The sequence below is a fragment of the Vulpes vulpes genome, chromosome 2 (assembly GCF_048418805.1).
Source record: "Vulpes vulpes isolate BD-2025 chromosome 2, VulVul3, whole genome shotgun sequence".
NCBI lineage: Eukaryota > Metazoa > Chordata > Mammalia > Carnivora > Canidae > Vulpes > Vulpes vulpes.
The window spans coordinates 16,430,937-16,443,240 of NC_132781.1; the positions used below are offsets into that span (position 1 = coordinate 16,430,937).

The window sequence follows — 12,304 nt, forward strand, 5'->3', positions numbered from 1 at the left end:
ACCTCTAAGTATAAAGCTCCAGTAAGCATTACTCAAAATGGCAAGCAATCCAAACTACATTTCACCATATCTAAGATCATGGATGTAGAATGCATCCTAATTTCAAAGATTTTTTTTTAAGTTGTTTTAAGTGCATGATATGTAACATCAGAAGACAATTGTGTATAATTTGCCTCTACCAACATTAAAATGCATTATGGATTGAATTCTGTGCCCCCAAAAAAGATACACTAAAGTCCTCACCCTTAGTACTGATGACTATTACCTTATTTGGAAATAAAGGTCTTTGCATATATAATCAAGATAAAGTCATTAGGGGAGGCCCTAACCCAATATGACTGATGTCCTTGTAAGGGGAAAATACCATGTGAAAACAGACACAAAGAAAATGTCATGTGATGACAAAGGCAGAGATCAGAATAACCCAACTGGAAGGCAAAGAATGCCAGAGTACCAGACCTCCACTAGGAGATAGGAAGTGGCAGAGGAAGATTCTACCCAGAGCCTCAGAGAAAGCATGGTCCTACTGACACCTTGACTTCAGATTTCTAGCCTTCAGAGAAAATAAATTTCCATTGCCGTAAGCCACACAGTTGTTGCAGCCCTAGGAAGCTAATACAAAATGGATTTGCATTTCCATAGCATATATGACACCATTTTGAGGAACACTGCCTTGAAATACTTTGCATAATAGAGAAAAAGCCATCCTGGAATGAAAACTGCCATGGTTAATCCATCTGTAGATAATGGGAAAGTGGGTACTTTGGCTTTATACTTTTCTACTAATATACATCAGTGATGTTGGCATTCCGTCATTCATTTATTCAACCAATATTCATTGAGCACCTACTGTGCCTGGCACTCTCCTAGGCACTGAAGACACTGTCGAACAAAACAAGCCCCCCACTCATACGGAGCTTAAATTATAGTGAGAAAATGGAAACAAAAACATACACAACAAAGTGTAATTTCAAACACAGGCAAATGGTTTTTTAAAAAAAAACAGAGTGGGCAGTCTGGGTGTCTCAGTCAGTTAAGCATCTGCCTTTAGCTGGGGTTATGATTGCAGGGTCCTGGGAATTGAGTCCTGCATTGGGTTCTCTACTCAGCAGGGTGTCTGCATCTCCCTCTCCCTCTATATCTGTTCTCTCTCTCAAATTAAAAAAAAAAAAAAAAAAAAAAAAAAAAAAACTTAAAAAAAGGAAACCAAAGAAGAATAGCATCAATGAGAGGAAGTAGTCCCTTATAAAGAAAACAGCCAGGATCCCTGGGTGGCGCAGCGGTTTAGCGCCTGCCTTTGGCCCAGGGCGCGATCCTGGAGACCCGGGATCGAATCCCACGTCGGGCTCCCGGTACATGGAGCCTGCTTCTCCCTCTGCCTATGTCTCTGCCTCTCTCTCTCTCTCTCTCCCTCTCTCTGTGACTATCATAAATAAATAAAAAATTAAAAATTAAAAAGTAGTCAAGAAAGGCCTCTCTGGGGGTGGCTCAGCGGTTCAGCACCACCTTCAGCCCAGGGCCCGATCCTGAGACCCGGGATCGAGTCCCACGTCTGGCTCTCGGTGCATGGAGCCTGCTTCTCCCTCTGCCTGTGTCTCTGCCTCTCTCTCTCTCTCTCTGTGACTATCATAAATAAATAAATAAATAAAAAGTTAAAAAAAATAGAATGAATAAATAAATAAAATTTTTAAAATAAAAAAAGGCCTCTCTGGACCTGAATAGACATTTTTCCAAAGAAGACATATATATGGCCATCAGACACAGGAAAAGATACTCAACATCACAATTTCCCTCATTATGAGGGAAATGCAAATCAAAACCACAATGAAATATCATCTCACACCTTTCAGAATGGCTAAAATTAAAAAGACAAGGAATAATAGTTATTGGGCAGGATGTGGAGGAAAAGGAATGCTCCTGCATGTTGGTGTTGATGTAAATTGGTGCAGCCACTGTGGAAAACAGTAAGAGGGTTCTCAAAAAAATTAAAAACAGAAACACCACATGACCCAATAATTCTACTACTATTTACTCAAACAAAACAAAAACACTAATTCAAAAAAGATATATGCACCTGTATGCTTATTGCAGTGTTATTTACAATAGCCAAGATATGGAAGCATCCTAAGCGTCCATCAATAGATCAGTGGATAAAGATGTAATACACACGCGCGCACTCACTGGAATATTGCACAGCCATAAGAAAGGATGAGATCTTGCCATTTTTTGCGATAACAGGGACGGACCCAGAGAATATTATGCTAAGTGAAGTAAGTTAGGCTAAGAAAAACAAATACCGTATGATTGCACTCATATATGGGCTCTAAAAAAAACAAAACAAATTAATGAACAAATAATAAGCAGAAACAGACCTATAAATACTGAGAACAAACTGATGTTTGCCAGAGGGAAGAGGGGTAAGTGGATGGGCAAAATGCGTGAAGGGGAGTGGGAGATACAGGCTTCCAGTTATGCAATGAATAAGTCATAGGAATAAAAGGTACAGCATAGGAAGTATAGTCGATGATATTGTAACAGTGCTGCATGATGACAGGCCATGGATACACTTGTAAACGTAGCATAATGTATAGAGATGCTGAATCACTATGTAGTACACATGAAACTAATGTGACATGTATCACCTGTACTCAAATTTTTTTAAAAAAAATTTTTTTAAAAAAAGAGGAAAAAATGAAAAAGAAAGGCCTGAGTTGACATTCCAAAATGATATGAAGGAGTGTGTCTTGGGAAAATCCAGGGGATGAGCATTCTAGAAAGAATCCATGACAAGTGCTAGATGGACCTCAGTCTGTTAAAGCAATAGCAGGAAGAGAGAGAGAGAGGAGGAAAGAGGCAGAGAAGCAGCTAGAGAAGCAGTCAGGGAGCTTAATGCTAGGAAGCTATAACCACGGTAGGGAATGTGGCTTTCATTCTCTATGTGATGGAAAGCCCCTAGAGGAGTCTGAGCAGAGGTGAGCATAGAAAATATCATCCTGGCCACTCAAAGGAAGGCAGACATTAGGGAAACAAGATGGAAAGAGACCAATTAGGAAGCTATTACAATAATCCAGGTAACAGATGGCAGGGATTTGGATTGGGAGAGTAGCAGGGTTAACAGTGTGGTCAGACCTAGATATGTTCCAGGGCCTTACTGATGGATGGCATGTGGGGCATGGCAGAAAGACAGGACGGATTCTGCCCCCTAGCAAGTGGATCGCCTTGGACAAAGCTCAGATGTTTTGACCACTGGCCATACCCTTTCACTGACTCTTCAGTCAGTAGGCCCTGCCCTTGTAAGTGAAGCCGGATCATGCCTGGTTAGCATCTCCAACTGGGTTAATTAGGGAGCCATGTGCAGAACACTGCAGAAAGCCCATCTTCAGACAGACTCCTGTCTTCCATATGGTCGTCATATAAAATTAACACTCAGTCCCTGAGCAACATCATAGGGCAGCAGTGGTAAAATAATGAACATTATTATTGCGTAACAGTGGACACGATGGGGAAGACATGCAGAGCCATAGGCAAGAGACTTCAGATCCAAAGGCACTTTTGCCATCCGCTGGCTGTGTAACCTTGGCCAGGTCCTTTCATCTCCCTGGGGCTCTAAGGTCCAATGACTCTTTCATTCTTTATTCAAGGACTCATAATTGCTCCCTAGTATTTAACAGGCCTAATGCAGCCACATCAGCCAAGTATGGGAGACCCCAAATCACTGCTTCCTTTTCCCCATGCTCCCAAATATGGACATACTTCATGCAGTGCTAGGATTAAATGAGATAATTTTATCTACCTGCAGTCCATGCTCAGTAAATGTGTTAGATTCCTTCCAGTGTACCTTCACTCTAACTCCTTCCTGCATTAGGAATGCCCATCTACATCCCCACCACAGCCCCGCCTCAGGATCAGATTCACTGGGCCTTCTGCCTCTAATAGGATATGCTGAAGAAATCACAGGCCAGGAGACAAGAGCTCCCTGGGCTGGACTCTACCAATGCCCCAAAACTAGCTGTATGATCTTGGGCAAATCATTTTGACTCTCAGGGCCTCTCCTTTTTGCTTCTCTGTAAAGCAGTGTTGGATTAGAAGTGCTGCCAGCCCTGGAAGTATATATTCCAGCCAGAAACCATCACCAGTGACTAACGCTCTAGGAGGTCCAGCATCGCAGAGGCCAAGACCCCTCACACAATGCTCAAATGTCCATTTCTTCCTAATAGCTTAGTGGAGATTTGATGCAAATGCATCTCAAGCTCTGGAAAATTTTATCAGGCCCCACCTCCCATCTGACTCACTCAGTAGAGAGAAAAAGCAAGCCCGTACCAAGCTCTGTTTGAGGCTCAGCCCAGCAGTGCCCTGTTGGTGACCTCCTTGGCATCCAGCACTCTAGTTCTGCTACTTCTCCTCCTCCAGTTCATGTCTGGTGGGTATGGACAGCAGGTAACGGTGCTGCTGCAAGTCTTTGTCGTCCCCATCCTAGTAGGAAGGCAAACTGCTCCCACCATTCCAGAAGACAATTTGGCAAAACCTATTAAAATTTAAATGTAAAATATTCACTTCCTTTGACCTAGAAGCTTTAGTTCAAGAAAATGAGCCTGTAAAAACACTTGAACAAAGGGGCCAACAATGAGCAAGGCCATCCCCCGCAGCTTTATCTGTAGTAGCAAATAATTGGGAATGATCCCACTGTCTGCCAACAGGGAACCAGTTAAGTAAATTCTGCTACATCCATATGACAGTATGCCTGCTGGCTAGAATTCTTACGATAAATAATGGAAAGATATAAACTCACATAAAGATATGCTTAAGATATATTATTGAGTGACATTGATCCTATTGTGGGTGATCCTACTTGAGAAATAACAGGATAAATGTTTATGGTGACACATACATAGGAAAAAAAAAACTGGAGTAACTTAACAGCAGTTATCTCTAAGGACAAAACTACAAGGGACTTGGCGCTTTCTGCATTATTCTGTATCTACACTGTTTGGCTTCTTTTTTTTTTTTTTTTTTTAATACAACAGGCTGAATTACATTTATAAGCTAAAAGGAAATTAAAGCTGATTTTAAATGTTCTCTGTCCTCTCTCACTTTCTACACTGGCATTCATCTAAGTGCAGGCTCCCCAGGGGTGCCTGGCTAGCTCAGCCAGTTAAGCATCTGCCTTTGGCTCAGGTCATAACCCCACGGTGCTCCGATGGAGTCCTGCACTAGGTTCCCTGCTCAGCAGGGAGGCTGCTTCTCTTTCTCCCTTTCCCTCTGCAGCTCCTCCTGCTTGTGTTCTCTCTCTGTCTCTCAAATAAGTAAATAAAACCTTTAAATTAATTAACATACATACATACATAACTGTAGACTCCCCAGAGCATGCCTGGCTTCTTATAACACGGAGCACCTGTGGCATCAAAACCCTATAGCCTCTTTGAATCTGCAGTTCGGGGGGAACTCCAGAATAAACATTGGCCCACTCCCTTCAGGAACCTCCCAGGAGAGAGACAGTCTGTTCTCAACCTATAGAAGTTCCAGAACGGAGACACCGTGTTCCCCTCCATCTGGAAGAGGTGGTCAAGCCTGGCCGCCCCCAGCAAAGGCAGCAGAGGTTTAACCTAGAGGAGTTTATCTCGTGCTGTGACTAAAACAAGGGTTTGGAACCATGGGTGGATCTTATTGGCCCAAGTTTCTCTATCCAAGAATCCTATTTAGCAAAGAGATTAAGGTTGGCTACAGGGACTTTTAAAGTGGCTACTGGATGTGCCTTTTGCTAAACTTCTGGAGCATTCTTCAGTTGAGAAGTTTTTTGAGCCTGTTTTTAGCTGAAGACCTCCCTTTCCTCACCCTCCACCCCCAAAGAAATCTTTACATGGAGTTCCATGTTATGAATTAGTTAAAGGAAAAACTTCTCCACCTGAAGGTGCGGAGGCACAGGTGCAAACCAAAGACTCCCCCTCCATCTCCTTCCACTTTGCAGCCCCTGAGACACCTAGTGCCTGAGGCCCAATGGGAAGATGGCTTGTGCAAAGTTACCCAGCAAGCTGATGAAAAAGCCTGCACAGGTGGGAATCAAAAATAGATTTCTCAGTTCCCGACCCATAGCTCTTTTCACACCTGAGGTCTGTTTTTTCTCTGCATGAAAGGAAGTAGGTTTTGTAAGTTAAAAACAATAACAAGTTTAGGTAAAGGAATACAGACACACATGACGATTATTATATATATACAAGGAGGAAAATCTAAATTGAACACACCATCTGATAAAAAAAATGGACATTATGGGAGAATAAAATTAAAGGGTAACCAGAAAAAAAGGGGGGGAACCAGCCATTTTATTCTCCAGCTTTTGACTGTCTTAAAAAAGTTCACCTCATTCTCTCCTTAAATGTTGGAATGTCTTCGCCAACTGAACTAAGAAATGCTGGCAAGACTGAGACTAGTCTTTTTGTGGCAACATGACTGAAAACCAGAAGGAAGACTTGTATTTTCAGAGATGCTACCAAATTTTTTTAAAGATAGAATAGCCCCAGGTTTACTTAACAGCTTCTGGCTCTAAGGATTGTGACATACCGTATTTGGCCACAAAATATGCACTGCTTTCCAGACCAATAATAAAAGTGCTGGTTGCTGCAAAATCCTCCCCAATATCCTGAAGATATCACTACTTAGCGTTTCGGAAGTCTAATGGCTTATAACATGGCCCAAATGCATTCATCCAATTAGAAAATTTAGAAATTGAAAGTTGCATCTGGGTTTAACTGACATAGTCCACCTGCTTTCAGGGTAACTGTCTCAGCACCCGAGGAAGATGGAGTAGCCTTAGCTACCAGATACACACACAACAGGGGTGAATCTCAAATGTGTCATGCTATGTGAAAGAAGCCAGACTTAAAAGACTACATGACATTTTATATGACATTCCACAAAAGGTAGAATTGTAGGGACAGGAAACAGATCAGAGGCTGCCAGGAACTCAAGGTGGGGATAGGATACTGATAGCAAAGGAGCTTAAGGGAAACTTTTGAGATGATGGAAATATTCTGTATCTTGATTGTGGTGATGGCTACTTGACTAAACGTATCAAAATTCAAAAAATTGTACACCTAATAAGGATGGATTTTATTCCATGCTAATTACACCTCAATAAACCTAATTTTAAAGAGTGTTCCTGGAGATACTGTGCACATGGGGAAAAAAGGCAGATTTTTTGTTGTTGTTGTTGTTGTTAGTTTCACATTTAAATAAATGTCTGCAGTCTACACAGGGAGACAGGCAGTGTCCCTTTCCTGCTCCTTATCTGCATTGCCACTCAGGACCTGAGTTCCTTCAGGCACAATGATCGTTCCATTCCAGAAGGGTCAGGGCTCAGGGAAGGAGGGAAGGCAATGGGGTGAAGCAGCAGGCCAGCTCTGTGGGCAGCAGAGGGGGCTGGGGCAGGCCAAGTGGTTTATCCCTGAAGCTGCTCTGTCACTCCCCCAGTTAATTATCTGTCTGCTGATTCATGAGTTGTGGTTCCTGTGGGCATGCTTCCTGGCTATTTCTGCCAACAGAGGCAAGAAGGATTGGTAGGGCTGGAAGGGGATGATAACCAGAGATCCTGAGTGGGGTGGGGAGTTTCTATTAGGAAACTCCAGAGTCATATGCATTCTCCCCCTCCTCACTATTGCCTCCTGGCCCCATCTGATGCTGCTGTCCCCAGGAGACCTCTACCACACACAGTTTAGAGGCAGGTTAAAGGAGAATGCTTCTCCCCTGTATGTCTTCTCCCAGGAAAGGAAGAAAAAAGCAGACAATCCACAGAGGGTCCCCTGAGAACAGAGGTCTAAGGCACCACAGCACAGAGATCCAAATGCCCAAAGAATTCATGGTCTCAGCTATATTCTAAAATTCCCCCAGAATGCTCAGATGAAACCCTTGAGGATCCTCCGTGAATGAATGCAGATATTCAAATACTGGGTTTCTTACAATGAGGCACATCACCTCTAGATGCCGCACTGGGCCTAGCACACCGAACAAAATAGACATGTTCTTCTCCTCATAGAACCTGAAATCTTGTGAACGTCTTTTACTTTCCTCTTTCCTCAGAGACAGAACTTCAGATTTTCTAGTGGATAAAGCAAATGTATGAGCCTCTTCATCCTTGGTCTCTTCTGTGGGTTCTTGTTGGGTGAGAGTGGCTGAGATATACCAAAATACCAATGGGGGAATGCCATATAGGTGTGGGAAAAGGGACCCCATCGGTCTCATTCTGGGAGCCTGAGTTGCACTCATGCACTAAGCAGTAATAGCTCATCTCCACTATATGTAAATACCAAGAATAATGGCAAAAATAAATGCCATTTATCGAATGCTTTTTTTGTGCCTTTATCTCATTTAATTAGCACAATCATTGAATACTTTACAGATGAGGAAACTGAGGTTTTAAGAGATTAAGTAACTTGACTAAGGTCACACAACCAATTAGAGACAAAATCAAGAATTAAACCCACATCTGGTTGGCTTAAACCATAACTGTCCCCTTCCCCAGCCAACAAGCCTTCCTGCCATGTCTCTCCAGGCAGAGGGCTTCATTCAGAGAGTTTCCAGGATATAAACTCAGGAGAAGAAATTAGCACTTCAGCTCAGAACTAATCAGTTTAGATGGTGACAGCAAATAAAACTTGTTACCCCTTAGGTGTCAAGTTAGAATACAGGCTTATATATGTGAAAGCCACAAAACCCAATACCTCTTGGGTGAAGCCAAAAGATTGTCTTTGTATACAAATTCCAAAACTCTACTCTCAAACAACCTCTCTTCCACCCATACCAGACTCTCCTATTCTGGGACAGCTTCTCTGTGCCACCACCCAGCTCTTTCTGTGTCCCTTCAACACTCTGTGTACCAACACCCCTCTTCTACTCTCATCCTTCCACCTGCTCCCCCAGGAATCTGACAACATCTGCAACCCAGCCCCCAACCCTGAGTAGGATCCAAATATAATCAAAACCGCTCTTATGGGGGCTTTCTTACTCTGGAGGTCTAACTCTAAAGCCCATGCTCTTAAATACTATTCCAACCTGCTTCTCATCCAGGGCTAGCTCAGTATAACCCATCACGACAGCTGGAATCATCCCAATCATAATGATGAATCTGTGAACAGATCTCCCAAAGGATACTGCAAACTAAGGTATGTCAATGCAGTGGAATCCTTTTTTTTTTTTTTTTTTTTTTTTAATGCAGTGGAACCCTATATGGATCATCACAACTCTGTATCCAGAGCAGCAAAAATACTACAAGTGAGAGGTGGGGGAGAGATACACCAAAATAACAAGTACATTCTTCATCCTCACTAATATTGAAATCCATAATGCAAGGCTCTATCTTATGTGACTTTACTTTCTTCTAAGTCTATAAGAAAATACAATGATTGGACTCAGAAATCATTCAGAAAGCTGTAGATGTGAAAAGAAAGCAACAATTGTTTTGAGTTCACAGAAGCAGGCATTTGGAGGAGACCGCTCCACTGCCCCATCCACATCAGATAGCATCTGAACTGAGTCTCTAACACCTCCTTAGGGCACAATGCTGGAGATTTGTATTTCAGTACTGTGTCATCAAGCTGCTGACTATAGGATGAAGACATCGCTGACCTGATTGAGCATCTATCACATGGGAAGCTTCAGCAAAAACAACTTAGCCCCCCATATATTATCTGTAACTCCTCCACCAAGACATTCATAGATTGGTGATGGCTTCATGGGTATATATGAATCCAAACTCATCAAATCATATACATTAAATGCACACAGTTTTTTGTATGTCAGTCATACTGAATAAAGCGATTTTTAAAAGATATTGTTGCCTTGTCCTGTATAATGTCTTACACACATACAAGATCTTGAAGGCAGTCGTCAAAGTATTTCTTAATAGCTACCTTTGATATGGATTTATCAGTAAATCTTGATTTTTTAATACCTTCTGCAGGATTTAAATTGCCTTACAATGAGTATTACTCTTTTTCATTACAAGTGTATACATGTAGAGTCGTGCACCCTCTGCAGAGGAACGCCCCCGAGGAACGGGAGCCAGAGCTCTCTCTGGGAAGGTCACGGGGCTCCGGAAGGACCAGGGGCAGCATCCCGGGCTGTAATCTCCTCTGCCCCTCCCGGCACCGATGGGGCTGAATGCCAACTGCCTCGGCATAGTGTGTGCAGCAGCAGGAGAGACAAAGCCAGGGATCCAAGCCAGTTCCTGGGACCCTTCGTGTGGCTCCTCGCACACACGGGAGGTTTTTCGGATGTAAGGGCACCGCTGCCACCGGGGGACACTGTAGGAGTCGGAGCCCTCACCCTCCTGCGAACCGCTCCCCCGGGGAGCCACCAAGGAAAAAGCCTAAGAAAAGAAAAACTTGGGAGAAAGTGCAGCGCAAAGGGCGAGTACCGTCGAGGAGCTGGCACCCCGCGCGCGCCCGCAAGCGAGCAGCTGCGGCCACATCCCCCGGCCGCGCGCGGAGACAGCCCGGGAGGCCGCGGCTCGCGGTGCCCGCGGTGCCCACGGTGCCCGCGGTGCCCACGGTGCCCGCCCGCCTCCGCAAGCCCCAGACCACCTGCGAGGCGCGGCCCGGGACCCGCGCCCCCACGCCCGGGCAGGCGCCTGGCTCGGCCAAGGGCTCCGGGGTCCCGGAGCACCCGCCCGAGGCGGCCTTCCAGCCGGCACCGCGGGGCGGGGCGGGGCGGGGAGGTCCCCGGCTGCGGGCCCCGGCGACGCCGGCCTGGCCCCGCGCACTCGGGGCCGCCCCCGACGCCAGGCTCCCGGGCCGCCACCTCGGCGGGCGGCCGCGGGATGCGCGGCGCGGGAGCTGCGGGGCGCTGCGGGGCGCTGCGGGGAGCCGCGTCCCCGCCGCGCGGGAGCCCCACTCACCTGCGACGCCGGTGCCCGCCAGCGCCCCCAGCAGCAGCACCGCGGCCCAGAGCGGCCGCGCCCGCATCTCGCCCGCCGCCGCCGCCGCCGCGCCCGACCGGCCCCAGTGAGCGGCGGCGCCCGCGGCCACTTTTCCCGCAGCGGGAGGGGGGAGGGGACGCGGTGGGCGGGACGTCACGGGGCGGGCCCCGACTCGCGCCTCCTCCCCCCGCCGCTTCCCCGACCCTGCGCCGGGCGCCGGGCTCCGGGCGGTGGGCGAGCGCAGCCCCCTCCCCGCCTCGCCTCCGCGCGCCGCGATCCGCCGGCATCCTGCCCCCGGGGTCCCCCGGGGTGCGCCGAGGAAAGCGGGGAGCCCGCGGCCCCTCTCCTGAGCCAGTCCCGCTTCCCGAGACACCGCACGGCTTTCTCTTTCACCTGGATTTCTCGGCACTTTCCCTCTGGACCTTGAGTCTGATTCATGCACATTTGATTTGTTTGTTTGGCAACCCGTGTGATTGCTTACTCTGGTGCCAAGCACTGGTTCAGTCCTTTATTATTCCTGATTTTTTTTTTTTCCCCACTTGGGATAGTTTGGTTTTCCGGAAAGCCTCTTGAGACCTCTGAAGCTTGTGCAAGCGGTGATGTCCATAAAGGGCCTCTGTCTGCAAATGCTCGCACCTAGTAGTTGATAGTAGTTTCCATGTACTGCCCCCAAACGCGAAGTCACTGGCTTTGCAGCTTTATCCTGTCTTCCTCGGAGGTCTCCTTCCCACTCCGCCGATCGTCCCGTCCTTCCTCTGGGTCTCTGGGTCTTCTCCAGACCAGAAACCTCAGGCGGCTCAAAGAGGCAAAAACCAGCGCTGTGAGCCGGAGACCGCCAGTGGTTGGGGCTGGTACCCCTGAAGCGATGCGTGGCTCAAATAACCCTAAAAACAAGACCTGATGCATCAAGGCGCATGGAAGTCTCTCCAGCTCCTGGGCTTCCCCAACAGCTTTAAAGCTGCCCTTGGGCTTCCCTGAGCCTTCTCTTGAGACGCCCAGGATGCCTGAAAACTGGCCCTCACTCGGCTTTGCAGCCTCATCTCCCACCCTTGCCCAGGGAGATGCTTCACATTCCCAAACACTCCATGTTTTCTGCCTGACTGATTTTCCTGAATTTTCCACCTGGAAAATTACACATATCTTTCAAAACACCCCAGATGGAATCTCTTCCGTGTAATCTTGTCTGGCAGCCCGTTCCTCCAGTCCCACCCTCTGCAGAGGTGGGCACTTCTTCCTCAAGCCCACCTAACACTAGATACACCAAAAGAGCAGCACCCAGTAGCAGAAGGGTTGCTAGCAAGTTGCAAGGGGACAGAGGAGGAGCCAACGCACAAAGGGTAGATTGGCTTCCTGACCCCAGTTTTGAGACTCCAGCTCCACATACCTCCCCTGGCTGGG

General features: G+C 46.7%; 1 protein-coding gene across 3 annotated transcripts in view; it reads right to left on the minus strand.

The window, feature by feature from the left end:
* The window catches only part of ITGB3 (integrin subunit beta 3), a 53,663-nt gene extending 42,334 nt beyond the window's left edge, over positions 1-11,329 (minus strand). For 2 of the 3 annotated variants that reach the window (XM_072746915.1, XM_072746916.1), the window contains exon 1: positions 10,886-11,004. In XM_072746915.1, coding sequence (XP_072603016.1) covers positions 10,886-10,952 — 67 coding nt within the window. In that variant the 5' untranslated portion in view covers positions 10,953-11,004. Of the gene's footprint in view, positions 1-4,320; positions 4,526-10,885; positions 11,005-11,299 lie in introns of those variants that run through there. The other variant, XM_072746917.1, reaches the window with a different exon arrangement.
* Positions 11,330-12,304: the final 975 nt, after the last annotated feature.